The sequence below is a fragment of the Taudactylus pleione genome, unplaced genomic scaffold (assembly GCF_031769625.1).
Source record: "Taudactylus pleione unplaced genomic scaffold, aTauple2 ptg000682l, whole genome shotgun sequence".
NCBI classification, from domain to species: Eukaryota; Metazoa; Chordata; class Amphibia; order Anura; family Myobatrachidae; genus Taudactylus; species Taudactylus pleione.
The window spans coordinates 2,273,959-2,292,696 of NW_028285084.1; the positions used below are offsets into that span (position 1 = coordinate 2,273,959).

Below are 18,738 nucleotides of genomic sequence, written 5' to 3' on the forward strand. Positions count from 1 at the left end.
TGTAGCAGTGGCGTTATCACGTGAATGGCACACCAGCATCCTGGGCGGTCAGGTCAATTGCTGCTGGATGTCCTGGACTACAACGTTGTGGCTGGGGATCCCGTGATGCGTTTTGCCCCTATATGCAGCGGGGACTTTCTCAAAGAGTGTTGATCCCCTCCACCAGCCATCCTTTTAAAGTGGTTGAACTTACATCTAATTGGTCATTCAATTAAGTAAGTCATTTTCAGGTGTGTGATATCAGCTGTGTTTCTTCCACACCTATTTTGTGTTTAGCAATTGTTTCAGTGCTTAGATCTAACTATATATACACACAAACAAGCTTGTAGCAGCTTACATCAAAAATAGTAACATTCATATGAACGAGTGCTTATGCACATTATAATTTTCACCAAAAGATATACATACACATCCATAGAACAATTCCCTACAAATACACTTCAATATGTTGTTAATACCAAAACAAGTAATAAATACATAAAATATATAAAACATGAATACACATTTTCAATATATAAGGCAATAAATAATTTTGTTACTATTATTATTATTACTATTGTGTGATCCTGGGATTGAACTCCTGACCATCTGCTCCTTAAGCAAGTGACCTAACCACTACTCTATAGCAATAACTGCTGAAAATTCTTGATATAATGGTATTCATTACCTAGAAATCCTCATATGTTTTTTTAAGATGTTTTCAGATCAAATTAGCAACAAATATACGATTATAAGAATATAAATAAATAACCATTTGTGCTGGATGATCTTAGGATTGAACCCCTGACCATCTGTTCCTTGGGTGATTGCCCTAACCACTACTCTATGTCTATTCTTCTTAAAACTTGAATAAAATTTGTTGGTAACCATTATACATGAATCTACACATGCATATTCTACTGTAGCTAAACTACATAAATATTTTAAAAGATGAGAGAGAGAAGTCTGAATTATCAACAATTATGACGAATTGATGGAAACTTAAATTGAGAACTCCAATATTAAAGTATCATCACTTATAAATATTACCACGGATGTATTTATCCTATGAATCCACAGAATATACATGTTTACTAATATAATGTATTCTATATTGGTCATAAGAATGACCTGTCCCTAATATTCCCCTCTACAAGTATACAAAATACTTAGCCCACTTCACTCCAAAAGGACTAAACGATAATGGCCGACTATACTGCATGAACCCCAAAGGGACTTAAATGTGGTGGGCCATGTATAATATGATATTAAGCAAACGACTCAAAATCAATGGTTTCATTGAGTCCATTTGGAAATAGGGTCCGTAACCTAAAGATCCAAAAGGCCTCTTGGGAACATAACCTTTTGAATCTGTCCCCTCCTCTATAAGTTGGCTTGATATGTTGAATCCCCAAAAAAGACATACCCTTAGGGTTTCCATTGTGATGAGTACTGAAATGCCTAGAAACACTATGTAATTGATATTTTTTAATAATATTTAAACTCTGTTCTTTACATCTCATTTTTAAAGTCCTAATTGTGTGGCCCACATATTGGAGTCCACATGGACATTGGATGACATATATACAAAATGTGGACTCACAATTGATAAATTCAGTTATGGGAAACTTTTCTAAACTTATATTACTCATGACTGATTTTGTTCTATTCATTATATAGCTGCATGTGATACATCTATTTCGGCCATATTTGAAGCACCCTTGTACTGGACTTGACAACCAACCCTCTGATTTAACCATATGTTGTTTAGAAATTTTCTTCAAACTACTTGGGGCCAAGTGTGTTTTAAGATTTTTATTTTTTCTAAAAACTACTTTGGGTTGGGTTGCTAGTACCTCATTGAGGACCTGATCTTGTTTGAGAATGTTGAAATTGGCATTCAATATTTTCTTTATTTGTTGAGATCTATTATTAAATTTAGATACAAAACAGATCTCAGTGTTCATAGAATATCCATCCTGTTTACTATCTATCTTATGGTGTTTTTTGGGGATAAGCATTAGGGATCGATCCATATTCAGAGCCTTATGATAGGCTGCATCTAAAAGTGACGCTGGATATCCTCTATTCATGAAGTCTTGTAACATAATTTGTGCTTGTCTTTCATAACCCTCCCGCGTTGAACAATTGCGTTTAATTCTATTAAATTGTTTCTGGGGGATGTTGTTAAGCCAGGGTCTATAATGACTGCTAGAATAGTGCAAGAAGTTGTTTGTGTCAACCTTCTTTTTATAGTTGATAGTATTTATTTTTTGAGCTTCAGCCGATATGGTAAGATCTAAAAAATTAACAGACTGGTGATCTATACAATGTGAAAACTTAAGATTCCAATAATTGGAATTTAAATGTGCAACAAAATTCAGTGCTGATAATTCATCCCCATCCCAAATCAAAGAAAGATCATCTATATAACGGCCATAGTACACCAGGTTTGCTCCGAAAGGGCCCTGCCATATAAACATGTGTTTGAATAGTCCCATATATAAATTGGCAAAGCTCAAAGCAAACCTGGTGCCCATGGCCCTTCCCACCACCTGTAAATAAAAAGTCTCCTCAAATGTGAAATAATTATGTGTCAAAATAAATTTAATTGAATCCAAAAGAAATTGTCTCATACCCTGTGAAATTTCTTGATCTTTGGCTAGAAAACTGGCCGTGGCTTGTATCCCCAACTCATGAGGGATATGGGTATAAAGCGCCTGGACATCTAGTGTCATTAGCAAATGTTACAGGCGGAAAGACTGTTGGCCACCAAAGCACATAGGTAGGTATCATCCTCTCAGTCCACCCAGCTTTCGGATTCTGAAGCATCATCTGATGAGGCAGATGATGCACAAGGTTCTTTCTCCGTGTTGCACTCTGTTGAGGAGAACCGTCATTCAACAGTGGGTATCCCTTATTTTAGTGAGGGTGGTTAAATTGATCCTGAATATAGAGGGTGATGAAATGGACCCTAAGCCTAAAACCCCGATGTTTAAACATCAAAAGTTGGTAAGGCTGAATTCCCTCAATCAGACGCAGAGAGCGATAATATTGTAGTTTGCATGGTAGCCTCAAAATATGCCTTTCTGCCACCAGCAGCTGCCCCTAGGCCATCCTCTTTTAGGTCCTTTCGACCCCAGGGTAAGACAAGAGGACAGTCCTTTCCCAGGCAGTCTAGTTCTCACAAGACCACCAAGCCTCGATCCAAGCAGTCTTGGTCGACCAGACGTCCAACTTCCAAGTCTGACGACAAACCCGACTTCTCAATTTTCCGACTCTTGGCATCAAACAGCAACAGATGCCTGGGTCCGAGAAGAGGTCTCACAGGGGTAGGCCCTCACCTTCCTGAGGCGTCCTTCCCCAGAATTTTTTTTGTACAGGTCCCCCATCAGACCCCATCAAGACCCTGGCCCTCAAGGAAGCCATTCACTCCCTGCTACATTCAGGTAATACTGGTTCCTTCGGCTCAGCGAGGAACTGATTTTTATTCCACTCTCTTTTAGATTCAAAAGCCAAATGGGTCTCATCGACGTATTCTTAATCTCAAATCTCTCAACAAATTTATCCGAGTGCCCAAATTCCGCATGGAAATTTCTACAATCAGTTGTCCTATCATTGGAGCCTGGGGATTTCATGGTTTCTCTGGACATTCAGGATGCATACCTGCATGTGCCTATTACTTCAACCCACCAACAGTTGCTGTCCTGCAACATTATCAGTTTTGGGGCGCTGCCCTTTGGTCTGTCAACAGCCCCTCGGGTCTTTACCAAAATAATGGCAGTTATGGCGGCCTACCGCAGGCACCAGGGAGTCAGAATCCTGCCATACCTGGAAGACCTGTTATTCTTGGCACATTCACTGGTTGTGTTACAACGCCATCTCCAGCTGACCATGGATTGCCTTCAAACACACGGCTGGCTCATCAATTGGAAAAAGGCCTCCCTATCTCTGGCACAGCAGATGGTACATCTAGGGGCACTCCTGTATTCTAGAATACAAAGGATCTTTCTGCCAGTGGACAAAATGTTGGCACTACACTTTTTCCATAACTCAGCAATGCATGTCCTGGGGTCCATGGTATCCACCTTCGATATGGTGGAATTCGCCCAGTTCCACTCCAGGCCCCTTCAACAACTGATTCTCTCCTGGTGGAACGGACAGTATAATCTGATCTGGTCCCAGACGATCCTCCTCTCTCCGGATGTTTGGCTTTCCCTTTTATGATGGCTACACATGTCCCATCTGGACAAGGGTCGCCCCTTCTTCATTCTAAATTGGGAACCTCTCACTACATATGCCAGCCGTTGCAGATGGGGCCCGGTAACCGGTCATCATACCTTTCATGGTCAGTGGACAACCCATGAAAGTCGCCTGCTTATAAACATTCTGGAGCTGCGAGCAGTGTACAGAGCACTCACTCGGATGCAAGACCTTCTCCGGGGCAGGCCGGTCCAAATCCAGTCTGGCAACATGACTGCGGTAGCCTACCTCAACCATCAGGGAGGCACGCGAAGTCGGTCATCCATGCTGGTCTGGGTTGAATGTCATCTCCCGGCAAGCTCGGCAGTGTTTATTCCCGGAGTCCTCAATTGGGAAGCAGACTTTATAAGCCATCAGGACATACATGCCGGAGAGTGGGCTCTCCACCCGGATGTCTTTCATCTCCTGGTGGACAAATAGGGCCTGCCAGACATAGGCCTCATGGCCTCACGCCACAACCACAAGGTCCCCAGGTACGGGTCCAGGACCAGGGACCCCCTCAGCTGCCTTCGTGGACACTCTGGCAGTGAGGTGGGACTTCAATCTCGCATACCCGTTTCCTCCAATCTCCTCCCGAGGATTCTCAGAAAGTTCAAGAAAGAGGGCGGCACAGTGATACTAATAGCTCCAGCCAGGCCCAGGCAACATTGGTTCACCGACCTAAAACGTCTCTCCTTTTCCACTTCCTCTATGGCAGGATCTACTAGCACAGGGTCCTTGCCTGCACCCAGACCTTCCTCGTCTGTCTTTGACAGCGTGGCTGTTGATTCATCCCTCTTAAAAGCCAAGGGTTTCTCTCGCTCTGTGGTCCAGATGATGCTCAGAGAACGTAAGGCTTCCTTAGCCCACATCCATTACAGAGTTTGGCACTCTTACTTTCAATGGTGCTCCCCCAGAGGCTATGACCCTACAGTTTTTATGGTCCCCCGTCTGCTTGCCTTTCTCCAGGCAGGGTTAGACCTCGGCCTCCACCTCGCCTCCCTTAGAGTTCAAGCTTCTGCACTATCAATCTGGTTCCAGTGAAGAATTACTCCCCTGTCTGATGTTAGAACATTCTTTCAAGGCATTCTCTGCCTTCAAACTCCCTTTGTCCCTTCAGTGGCGCCGTGGGATTTATCCTTGGTTCTCCGGGCTCAACAGGCTCCTCAGTTTGAACTTCTGGACTCAGTAGACCACAAGTGGCTGACAACAAGGATGCTCTATCTCCTCTACCCTCATGGTTTCTGATTTGGCAGCGCTCTCCTGTTGCTCCCCCTTCTTAATCTTTCATCCGGACAGAGCTGTCCTCTGTACTCGGGCTGGGTACCTCCATAAAGTGGTATCCCAGTTACATTTGAATGAAGAGATTGTGGTTCCAGCCATCCAGTCCTCAGATCTTTCTGTAGGTGAAGCATCCTTTGATGTGGTTCATGCTCTTCGGATCTATGTGGATCGTACTAATTTCTTTAGGAAATTAGATTCTCTCTTTGTGTTGTATGGCTTTTACAAGCGAGGTTGGCCAGCTAACAAACAGATTCTGCCTTGATGGCTCCACATGACAATCTCTCAGGCCTACACGCAAGCTGATCTTCCTGTTCCAAACAGGGTTACAGCACATACTAGTCAGTCTGTGGGACCCTTGGCGGTTCGAAGTCGTGCTTCTGCTGAACAATTGTGCAATGCGGCCACGTGGTCTTCCATCCACACCTTTCTCAGGTTCTATGCCTTTGATACCTTTGCCTCTCAGGATGCTTCTTTTGGGCGTCAGATTCTCTTTTCTGCTCAGGAGCGTCCCCACCCTTAGGAAAAACTGCTTTGGGACATCCCCATGGTACCCCCGTGGATCCCCTATGGACCCTGAATTAGAAGTTAAGGGTTATGGAAGACTTACCTTTGTTATCTCTATTTCTTCAAAGTCCATATGATCCACAGGGCGCCTACCCTGACGCACCTGGCCTTATTGTGTATTTTTTTCTTGATCACTGATTCCTGCATCTTCTGAGAAAGTGTTTGAGTGTACTGTTTTTCCTTCTCCTCTTTCCTGCTCCTGCCTTGGGCTTGTTTACAAAACTGTCTGCCTGTGGCTGGGGGCGGGGTATATGGGAAGAGGACCGGTGCACACTATAAGATTACCTGTCCAATTTGGCTGGTTAGAACAAAAATTTTGTAATTTATGGGAGCAAATGACAATCGACCATCTGCTCCCTAATGTGGATGTAGTTATTATCCCAGCTGTCTGGATGCCGGCGCTCAGAATGCAGGTACCGGAATCCCGACATAGGTCAGAATCCCAGTGCCAGCATCCCAACAGTAAGTATTGGAGTTAGAGGGGAGGGTTAGACACTAGGGGGGAGGTACGGTTAGACTGCAGCGGGAGTGTTAGGTTTAGGGGCAAAGAAAGGGTAATATACTTGCCTTCATCTGCCGGGATTGTGCCCCAGTCCGGTTTCTATCCGCCAAGATCCTGAATGCTGACATCCCGTACCGAACCCCCCAAATGCAGGAGAACGTACAAAAAATGGTTGTTCATACAAATTTTTGTAAATCGGATTTAACCAGTTTGTCAGAATGACATTTTTGTCTGTATTCCAGTATTTGGGAAAAATGGTCAATTGTCATTTGCTAACATACATTACCAGAATTTTGTCGCAAACAGACAGAATGGACAGGTAATCATTATCCTAACAGTCCTGATTTTCAGGATATCCATGCTTGAGCACAGGTGGATTAATTAGTACCTGATTCAGTTTGATTATACAATCTGTGCAATGGTTATATAATTAATTGGAATGTAAAAAAACAATATCAATATTCAGGTTTTTTTCCCAACAGATTGGAATGGTAGCTTGGAAAATTACCCTAAAAACTCCAGAGTACCCAGATGGTAGAGACATCATTGTAATAGGAAATGACATCACATACAGAATTGGCTCTTTTGGACCTCAAGAAGATTTGCTGTACTTAAGAGCCTCAGAGCTCTCCAGGTCACAAGGGATCCCACGTATATACGTTGCAGCGAACAGTGGTGCAAGAATAGGCCTGGCTGAAGAGATACGGCACATGTTCCACGTTGCTTGGGAGGATGTTGATGATCCCTACAAAGTACGTTTTGGAGAGCTGTTAATTGGTGTGTGTGTGTGTGTGTGTGTGTGTGTGTGATGTCCGAGCTGAGTGCAAAAAAGCTGTTTTACTCTATCCCCACATTTATGCTGATCTTCAGTCAGGACCGCAACTCCCTCCTACTCTTCTCTTTTAACAAAATCTTTCTTTTCACTTCCAGACCTTTTCAGTTCAATAATGTTTCCCACTTATCATACTTTGTGCTGCCTTCTTATCCTCCTTTCCTCTCCACTCTCCCGGTTTTCATTGTTTTACACCTTTACATTTCAAAGATGTTCTTTTCTTCCCTTTTACCTTCTTTTATTTATTTTTTTTTTACTTAAAACAGCTGCCGGCAGTGTTGGATTGGGGCATAAAGGGCCCAGTGGGGAAATGTAGTAGTGGGGGCCCATGCTTGAGGTTTATCCACCAGAGAGGCTTGCCTTACCATTAGGCAAATATTGGTGTAGTTTATATAGAAGAAAACCATTACCAGTGGTCCTGCTCCAGAAAGTAACTGACCCTCAATAGAGTAACAGTGTACAATTCAGTGCACAGTCTGGAACAAGACCCCTAGATGAGGGGGATGGGGCCCCCAGGCAGTTGGTCCCACCGGGGATTTCCCCTGTACCCCTGTGGGCCAGTCCAACCCTGGCTGCCGGCTTACATTGTTTTATAGTCTCACTCTTATTCTTTGAACATAATCGCTGTCATTTTTCTCTTACCTCCTCTTGGATTATTGTACTCCACCTCTTGTTTCACCGCCTATATTTTTTGCACCTTCCTTCTCTATTTATTAGTGTTCATTGATCGGTTTCCATCTTACCCCTCTTTATCATTTACCCAAATCTTTCTCTACATACACACCACCATCATGTTCCTCATATTTATCTGCTCCAACATTTTAATACAATCCTTCTTGGTTCTCACTTTCCTTTGCAATCCATTAACAATCTCCATTCCTTCTATACTATTATTTTCATCATTTTGTCTTACTTCTTTCATTGTCTTCCTTTTACCTTCTCCAAATCTCTACTTTTGCATGTAGCAAAAGTCTGGTACATAGGAAATACAGGATGTTGTTGTAGGTAAATGCCAAACTGTATGTCCTATGAATTTGTAATTCAAAGTTTCAGTTTCAGTATAGACCAGTCTCTGTACATGGCTAGCTGTTAGTATTTTGCATAGTATCCAGTATCGTTACTAGGGTATTTGGAGCCCAGGGCAGATTGAAAAATGGTGCTTTCCCCCCCCCCCCATGTGCGAGCGCCGAAAAATGGGCGTGGTCACTGAAAAAATGGGGCGTGTCAACATGACACACACTCCTTTCTCGTCACTCTGGGAACATTCCTTTCCATTCCATATGCACCTTAATGCAGTGCCCCTTGTACAGTCCCCCCATATGCAGTGCCCGCAGAAGTGGTCCCCCTTATACAGTGCCCCCAGTAGTGATCCCCCTTATACAGTGCCCCAAGTAGTAGTGTCCCTTATACAGTGTTCCCAGTAGTGGTCCCCCTTATGCAGGCCTCCAGTAGTGATCCCCCTATGCAGTGCCTCTTATACAGTGCCCCCGGTAGTGGTCCCACTCATTCAGGCCCCCAGTAGTGGTCCCCCCGATGCAATGCCCCCAGTAGTAGTTCCCTCCCGCCCCTGATGCAGTGCCCCAAGTAGTAGTCCCCCCCAGTAGTGGTCCCCCTGATGCAGTGCCCCCAGTAGTAGTCTCCCCCCCATGCAGTGCCCCCACTAGTAGTCCCCCCCCATGCAGTGCAGACACAAAGACAGACACACGTAAAAAAACCACTTAACTGAATCCCCGCTCCTGTTCCCTCCGACGTTCGCTACTCCGTCCACCCGGGCCGGCCGTCTCTCCCATCATTCACCCATTGCGGGAGCCGGAAGATGGAGCTCATGAGTGAGCTCCAGCCCGGCTCTGGCAGTGTGCGCAGCAGTCAATGAGAGTTTGTCTGACTCTCTTTGGCTGCTAATTAAAACAAACACACAGCCGGAGGTCAGCTGTCCGGTCAGCACTACACTGACCACAGTGTCCTGGACCGCGGCCGGCGGTGCCCCCCCACGTCGTCTGTCTGATGGCGCCCAGAGCGCAAGCCATTCTCGTCTCCCCCAAGTTACGCCACTGAGAGTATCTCAAAATTAGAAATCAAGAATGTTTTGAAAGTTGTGCGTGTGCTGCAGTCTAAGCAGTGGTTCGGCCCCTGTTCTCTTCAGCACTTGCTAGGTGTATGGCGCATGCACAATGCATTCTATGGACTGCATCAGCTGCAGCCTCAGCCTCTAGAAGCAGGTTTGGGCTCAAGGAAAGGCAGAAGAGTGGCTTCCCATTGAAAGTGCACTCTTTGCTAATTGCAGTCAGGACTGGCAGTCCCAGGGGGAGAAAGGGGCTGACTGTTTGGCTGTGATTAACAGATATCTCTTCTAATAGGAGGCCACTGCTGGGGGGGGGGGGGGGGGACTGCAGCCCATAGGTAAAATCCACCACTGCTACCCACACATAAGGTTTTATTTTAAGGTTATAATGAATTTTCAATCAAATGTCTTTTATCCATGACCTATTTCTTCATTCGTTTTAGGGGTATAAATATTTATATTTAACACCACAAGACTACAAGAAGGTCAGTGCTCTGAACTCTGTACATTGTGAACATGTGGAAGACGAAGGAGAATCTAGGTAAATACAATTCTACAGATCTGTATGTATATATCTAGGATTTTTGTAATAATTTATGATTGCTTTAGCATGTGTCTTGTACCAGTGCTTTCTTTTTAGAGCAGTTGATTAGACAGCACACTATGGGCAGATGCTGAATGGAACATATGCATGTTGGCGGAACTTATCTAGTTTGTTTTCCCTTACACATGTGCACATGCCAGTATGGGCGTACAGAGCAAAGCTGTATGCATTCAAATGGCATCTACACTAATGACTGAAGAGGCTTAGTTATGGGACGTGGGCACTGCAAGTTGTGATTAATATGTCCTTTTTTTTCCTTGCACACAATACTGTAGCACATATACCTGATTTCCATATAACACTACTTCAGGTTGTGTGTGGTTTTGTAGCTCCAAATCTATGGCGTGTCAAAGTATTGAAATTATAAGGATAGTAAAAGGTACGGGCACATCAGATCATAATATATAGGTGACTCTAAAATCTGATTAGATAAGATAAATAAATACGATTAAAAGGGTGCACAGTATTCCTTATAATACACAAGTTTGAATAAAAAAAAATACAGGATAATCCATATTAATGCATACACCTTCATATAGTTAAGAAATTACTATAGGAAAAATACATACACTGATAAGAGACATAGCAGTAGAAGGAAATACAGACAGTGGGGAACATTTAAGATGAATAAATGAGAAGATGCAGCTTTTCCTCCTTGTGACAACCTGTTATGTTTTGGTGTTTTTGAGCCTGCTTATAGAGCATTACAAGGATTACAATGGCCGGAAAGTAGTGATTGAGCAGTGTCGCACATCGGGGTCTTAGACCCACTTATCCTGTCCGGCTGCATGGGAGTGGTCATATTGGATTCCTGTCAAGTAAACTCTCCAGTCCATTCGACACCCTATTTAAACCTGCTGCAGTGATTTATTCATAGCCAGAGCAACTCACTTCTATGAAAGAGGATTACTCCCACATTCCAGTTGCTCCTGCTCTGTACCTGTATCTCCTGCTCCGCTCTGTTATGGGGCACATCCACTAGCAGACTGAAACGACTGCACGATTACGTAATTGTAATCGTGCAGTCGTTTCACAGTCTGTGCTGTGCCTACACTGTAGGCACCCTCCCTCATATACGAACATGGCCAATCTGTCGTTACCGGCAGATTGACAAGCATGTTCGGCCGATGATAGATGTCAAAAACGACCAACGGGAGTGCGCATCGCTGGTCGTTTTTGACATTAAGCTGCCCGATTTGTGCCCAGTTAACAAACAATTGAACGATAATGATGTCGTTATCGTTCCGTTTAATCGGGTAGTGGATGTGTGCCTTTATACTAAGTCCCTGATCTTTTGCAAGTGCTCTGTTACACTTGGTGCCTGTTTTCCAACGGTGACTCTGCAAGTGTATTATTTCCTGCATGCGCTCTGCTTCACTCAGCACCTTATCTCCAGCAAAGCTTTCTGCAAACAACTGCCTCTCTACCATAAACTACAAGATTCTGGAATTCCTGCTAGCATACCAATGGTTACAAGTATCTGGTCTCTAGTTCTGGGTATTTGGTAGCTGGAGCTTTTGCTGAATTTCTGGGTCCAATTCCAGCTCTGCCGATTAGTGTTCAGGTTCTAGGTCTGTGCACCTGTGTTCAGTGTACAGTCTTGAGTTCCTTATTCCTGGTTTCAGTCCTCAGTCTAGAGCTCTTGACTCCAGTTTTAGCTGGTGTCGGTTCTGAGCTTCCATTAGCCGTATGCTCCTGAGTTCCCCAGTAGTGGGACCCAGCTCCAAGTTCCTGGGTTCAGGTTCTGGAATTGACCTCTCCATGATCAGTTCCAGATTGTATTTACTTTGGATTCCAGTTCTGTATTCCAGTCCAGTTCCAGGCCTAGTGACCTACCATGTTGCCAGTGCTATTCCAGTCCTGGTGTTTCTTAGTTGAGCAGAAGTCTTATTAAAGCATCCATTTTCAGCTTCAACTAGACCCAAGGGTCTCGATACAGATCAGCAAAAATAGACATGCGTGACAGGTAGATCTTGGTATTCCATGCAAATATTGGATAGCTATTATACTGTAAGTCTGATTCTGCACCATAATACACCAATCAGATTGTGGAACATAGTCATTAAATCACTTAAACATGATGAAAACAACAACATTTCTACCCTTTTGAAGTTGTTGCCATTGTCAGAACTTTATTATAGTCACCTTTTTCCACCATCGTCTAGGAGTATATGATAGAGGAAGTGTAATACGCACACAAAATCCAGTGTAGAAAATTATCCAGTAATATATAAATGAAGCTCCAAAAAGCTGTATTTTCCAAGGACAAAAAAGGAAGTTGCAAATAAATATGGGAGAGCTCAAAATGTGATAGCAGTGTTCTTAGGTGGTTTTATTTTGTCCATGTACAGTATGTATGTTTTATATGGACCAAAAGCCGACATGTTTAAATCATTAGAAATTTAAAACTCTAACTCCTTTACAACAGGTAATAAAATCTTTGAATGTTTGTGTTCACCAGGTACAAGATAACAGACATAATTGGTAAGGAAGAAGGACTTGGAGTGGAGAACCTCCGGGGATCTGGCATGATTGCTGGAGAGTCATCATTAGCTTATGATGAAGTCATCACCATTAATCTGGTAATTACACTCAACACTTTATTAGATATTAGGCAGATGGGAGCAAAAAATGCCTCCAACCGACCCATTTATAATGTTTGTAGTTGGTCTGTAGGTATCTATTGTGTGGTCACTGTTGGTCCCTGAGTAACAAATCTACTTGCACGAGGATGTTACCACGAGATGTACCACACGTTCCACACAGGAACACTGACTTATCGGCATTAGCTCATGTGAATTTAATTCAATCCTTAGAAAAGCTTTTTGTGGTCTATTTTTTCCAGACCCCTAGGGGCCAATCTAAATAGAGGTGATGTCCTGCTGAACATCCCATTAAGTTTTCCTGTGCATCTCTCTGGGTTACAAGGAAAAACTATCAATGTGGCTGGCTATGTGCCACCATTGTATTCTATGGGCCGAATATCATTAGCCACAAACTAGGACACACAACTTTTTACTTCAATGGGTGTCATTACAAACCTGGATATACACTCACTTAAAAATCGCTATAGAGACATTTTAATGTATCCCAAAATGTTCTAGATACATTTATTTGCTGAAATACCCTTGCTGGCTCTAATTTTTTTATCATTTATAAGTTTAAGTTGGAAAAAATCAACCATTTGACACCATTTAACTGCCTCCCAAAACTTTTCTTATGGCCACTAGCAGCCTTCTACACAGCATCTACATCTTATTACCCACTTTTTGGGGTCCAGGATGAACTTCCCACTCTTTCACATATGTGGCATACTGCAGAATTACCCAGTGACATTGCCATGATGCCCACAACTTGCCGTATATAATGTAATTGTGTGGGTATAAGGGAGTACATTTGATTAAATTAGTCTGCGAAGTGTGCATTAATGTAACACAGGACTTCCCACTGCACATGGGAACGCCTCCGTCTGGGCAGCCACGCCCCCGGCACACCCACCAAAGGGGGCGTGCTGTCACTCACCATCGACAGCACGCCCCCTTTGTAGCGAGACCCATAGCGACGGCTTGGCCGTCGCTATCCGGGTCTCGCGCATGCGCACGACGGAGCCGGCTCCCTCGTGCGCATGTGCACCGTGCCAACATCGACCCGCTTGCGAGTGCTCAGCGTTCGCGAGCGGCTCTGAATCAGGCCCATAGACTCTTCCCCTTAGGGAAATTGAGGGTGCTTCTGTGGAATTGCACCAGGAGTATGAGAAGAATATTTCTGTAGTTGGCACTAACAATGATGACGATGTTGATGTAGAGGATGTTGTTTGTGTAAACCAGGCAAGAGTTGTTGCCCATGGTATGAAAAAGCCCATTGTTGTCATGGCGGGACAAAAGGCAAGAAAATCCACTTCTCATGTGTGGAATTATTTCCACCCAAATCCAGACAACAGTTGTCAAGCCATCTGTAAAGTTTGCCAAGCAAGAGTGGGTAGACGTTAGGACCTTAACCATATAAGAACCTTCTTCGGTGTTACGTCACTTGCAGCGCATTCATCAAATTCCAAAGTGTTTGCATAATTCAGAAACTTTGGCTAAAAACGTAACAAGCGCCTGCAATCTCCACCACCAACACCTGCATCATCAACATCCTCAAGCGTGATCGGGAGTAGTCCTGCTGCATCCAATTTCATAAGCATGACTGACTCCTCTTCTAACCGTGATTCCTCAGAAGGATGCTTGAGTGCTATGCCTGTTGCTGCTGCTGAGGGTGGATCTTCACCCCAGAAAGGGACCAGGAAGACTACTACTAACAGTAATTTAAAAAAACAATTGACTTTTAAACAATCCTTTGATAGAGGAAGTAAGTATAACAGCTGTCACCCAGATGCACATCAGATCACTAACACCATGGCGGTTGTGCTAGTATTAGATGGTGAAATAATAGAAAATCAGGATGATAGTGTGGTGGAAGTGCAAAAGGAGAATGAGGGGAAAATCTGTGTCCTATCTGACGCTAATCACGGGGTCGGTGCACTTCCCTACTTATAAACATTATGCCACACACAGTAATGCTGCTTAAAACACATTATGCCACACACTGTAATGCCGCTTATAACACATTATGCCACACACTGTAATGACGCTTAATACACATTATGCCACACTGTAATGCCCCTTAAAACACATTAAGTGTGTCTCCTCTCCCACCAGAAGCTTACCCCCCCATCCCTCTTGCAGCAGTTCCCTGCCCCTGTGTCTCCTGTCCTCCCAGCTGCTTATCTCCCCCTGTCCCTGTACCTCTAGCAGCAGCTCCCTGCCCTTGTGTCTCCTCTCTCACCAGCAGCTTATATTCCCCCCTGTTCCTCTGGCAGCAGCTCCCTGCCCCTGTGGCTTCTCTTCCAATTGCAGCTTATCCTCCCCCTGTCCCTATAGCAGCAGCTCCCTATCTTGCATGCCCCCTTTGTCCCTCTAGCAACAGCTTATCTCCACCCGCATCCCTCTAGCAGCAGCTTATATCCCCCCCTTCCCCACCGTAGAAGGGAAGCAACTCTCCTTCTACGTCTTCACTGCAACAATATCAATGAACTCAGTCAGCGGTAACGGCATGACGCCGGGACGCAGGCCGCACCCAAAGTGAGTGACAGGAGGGGCGGGCCGCTGGTGAAAATGGAGGAGGAACAGTCATGGAGCTGGGTAGCAGGGAGGGGGAGTCTGCCCTCCTTGACGGTACTGGCCAGACCGGCCCATATGGCCATCGTCCCTTCTGGCATTTGCCAGAACTGCCAGATGGGCAGTCCGACCCTGCGTGTAATTGGATTTGACCCTATGTGATATTTTAATTGGATACTGTATTTGTATTACTGTACATATTTTCTTTTTCACACTAATGAAAACATGTCGGGCACAAATACTTCTAGTTGTCATTATTGTTTATATCTCACTGTAGACTTCAACAATGCATTGTACAGTATGCGGATTGAACAAAATGCATTCCAACAACTGAAATGGAATGCTAGAAGATACTAGTAATGCTGCTTTTATACCTAAATTCGGGGTCTGACCGGAGGTTGGAACAGGGTTCCAAACCGGATCAGATCCGAAATTTAGCCGGCGCTGACCCAGGAAATTCCAGAGGCGGCGCCTTTAACACCGGAGCCGAGTCTGCAGTGACCCAGCTCTCCCGGCGTGGAAATGGATGCTTGGAGATGACGTCTTCTCCAAGCACCACTGAAGCCAGGATGCAGCGCGCTCAAGGTCACCGTGACCTGGATCTCGCCGTTTACACTGCAGAGTTTCACGGGTTATTCTCGTCTTACACCCTGTAAGTTACCTGGGTTGGATTGCCGGGTCACTCGACACAGACTGCACCGCGTGTGTAGCGCTGACCGGGCGGAGTTTGATCAGCGCTACACAAGTGACAAACACACAGCCGCCGGCTTCGGCAGCTGTGTGTTTGATCAGCAGCCAATGAGAGTCTGTCAGACTCTCATTAGCTGCTGCTGCGCCCACTGCAGGAGCCGCTTCATCTTCCGGCTCCCGCAGTGGGCAATGGGAGAGGCGTCATGACGTCATATGACGTCTCTCCCATAATGCAGAGCGGCCCGGCCCGGGAAGGACAGACGGAGGAGCGGATGGCGACGGCGGGAGCGGGGATTCAGGTAAGGGTTTTTTTTGTTTTTTATATTACGTGTGTCTACTGGGGGGAGGGGTCTGGCACTACAAGGGGGATGGGGGACTACTACTACTGGGGACTACTACTACTGGGGGACACTACAAGTGGGGACTACTACTACTGGGGGCACTACAAGGGGGAGGGGACTACTACTACTGGGGACTACTAATACTGGGGGCACTACAAGGGGACTACTACTACTACTACTGGGGGCACTACTACTACTGGGGACTACTGCTATTGGGGATACTACACTACTGGGGACTACTGCTATTGGGGATACTACAAGGGGGGGACTACATGGGGGGGACTACTACTACTGGGGGCACTACAAAGGGGGGACTACTACTACTAGGGGTACTACAAAGGGGGGGGGACTACTACTACTGGGGGCACTACAAAGGGGGGGGACTACTACTACTGGGGGCACTACAAAGGGGGGGGACTACTACTACTGGGGGCACTACAAGGGGGGGCTACTACTACTGGGGGCACTACAAGGGGGGGCTACTACTACTAGGGGCACTACAAGGGGAGGGGACTACTATTAGGGGCACTGCATTTGGGGGAGGGGACTACTACTAGGGGCACTGCATAGGGGGGAGGGGACTACTACTAGGGGCACTGCATAGGGGGGAGGGGACTACTACTAGGGGCACTGCATAGGGGGGAGGGGACTACTACTAGGGGCACTGCATCAAGGGACCACTGCTGGGGGCTCTATATAAAGGGCAATACTGGGGGTACTGCATAGGGGGGAGACTACAACTGGGGCCACTATTTAAGGGGTATTGCATAAAGGTTACCACTATTGGGGGCACTGCATGGGGGGTGGACTGCTACTGGGGGCACTATATAAGGGGCACTGCATAGGGGGTACCACTGTTAGGGGCACTGTATAAGGGGCTTACTACTGGGGGCACTGCACAGGAGGGACCACTACTGGGGGCACTATATAAGGGGCTTACTACTGGGGGCACAAGGGGCACTGCATAGGGGGATCACTACTGGGGGCACTACTGGAGGCCTGCATAAGGGTGTTCTCTCCTGTGGCACACGGGGGCACTGCATATGGGCACTACGACATGGGGCTGCCCCTAATCTTTATTTTCGCCTTACATTAATCCCATATGGACCCGTCTCCTCCCTGGAACACTTGAGGGGGGGGGGGGGGGCGCCGTAGCACAGTCTTCGGGCACCCTGGCTACACGCTACTCCTCTGCCAGGGCCGCCTGCATGCATTTGCCCCCCAGGCTAAAAGTTGCCAGCCAGCCCCTGCTTACAATGTAAATGCTGAAGAACACCAGATGTAAAACTGTATCAGATTAAAGAAAGTTAACAAAACTAAACAGACAGTGACATCTAATGGACAGGAATAGCTAAATCACTAGAATTAAATTAACACTACATGCCTATTTAGTAAACCTGGCATGGTAATAGATTTATAGTGTTAGATAGATCACTTTAAAAAGTTGGCAGATAGGGATTTTAAAAGTAAATAAATCTTGCAAAGAGATATTCCAATGTTTCAGTTTTACAAATCTTTAGTGATAAAAGTACAACGCTACTGTATTACTGAACTTCTAAAGAACAACAACCAGGAATGTGTACAGAAGCATATTTTCGGGACACTGATTTAATGTTTGCTGGTCTTCAACAACCAATAATTCAAAAAAGAAAATACCAAAAAAAAAAACCACCTGCACTTAGTCTTGGAGATACTACTGTTATATTTGCTATGAACAGATATCAAAAACATTTATATATAAATACTCAATACTTCTGTTTCACAAAATAGCACTTTAGGGGCCTAGCCTTATTCTGTATTCCTATTTTCACAGTACATTTTAGCATTTAATTGTGGTAGGTTTTTTGTTTATTTGTGATTGAAAAGTACATGTATGTAACAATGTTACATTCACCTTTTTTGTTTCCAGATGTATTGGTTTAACTGCACGTGTTAATGCACTTTATGTATATACGGCTCCTAGAATTAGCAATAGGAAATCCGATTAATAGCAGCGGCTATTTACCAGTTCACGCCACCTCTGTGTTGATGTACATGTGTCCGAGTAAAGATATTCTTTGGGCGGCCTCTGAATTGTATATTCATTAAAATATGTGCAGTCTCCACCCCTTCTAGCTCATTAGAATATAATTCCCAAATTAATTTGTGTCTTTTATTTATGGACAAAATCAGGCGTATTTTTGCAGAAAACCTTCACCAAAGATGTGGAGATCCCACAATTAATAATATTTTGGGGGCCAATTAAAATGCAGCATTCATTTAAGCTTGGGCTATTGTGGAAAAATAGGCATGTTGATATTACAGGGAGAAACCACTTTATCTCTAGTACTCCTGTTACACTATATCATCTCCATGTCCTGGCCATTAATTATCATCTAAAAGCCCATTGCTACCTGGTTAATGTCTTTGAATTGGTATCCCATTGAACACAAACCCACAGAGGAAGATTAGGGCTATATCACTTAGCAGACATTTAGGG

The 18,738-nt window shown here is 44.8% G+C and overlaps 1 protein-coding gene across 2 annotated transcripts in view; it reads left to right on the forward strand.

Annotated features, from left to right (window-relative positions):
- The window catches only part of ACACA (acetyl-CoA carboxylase alpha), a 532,248-nt gene that overhangs the window by 310,006 nt on the left and 203,504 nt on the right, over nt 1-18,738 (forward strand). For both annotated transcript variants that reach the window (XM_088455952.1, XM_088455953.1), the window contains exons 41-43: nt 7,054-7,323; nt 9,909-10,006; nt 12,531-12,651. In XM_088455952.1, the coding sequence (XP_088312078.1) occupies nt 7,054-7,323; nt 9,909-10,006; nt 12,531-12,651 (489 nt within the window). The remainder of the gene's footprint in view (nt 1-7,053; nt 7,324-9,908; nt 10,007-12,530; nt 12,652-18,738) is intronic.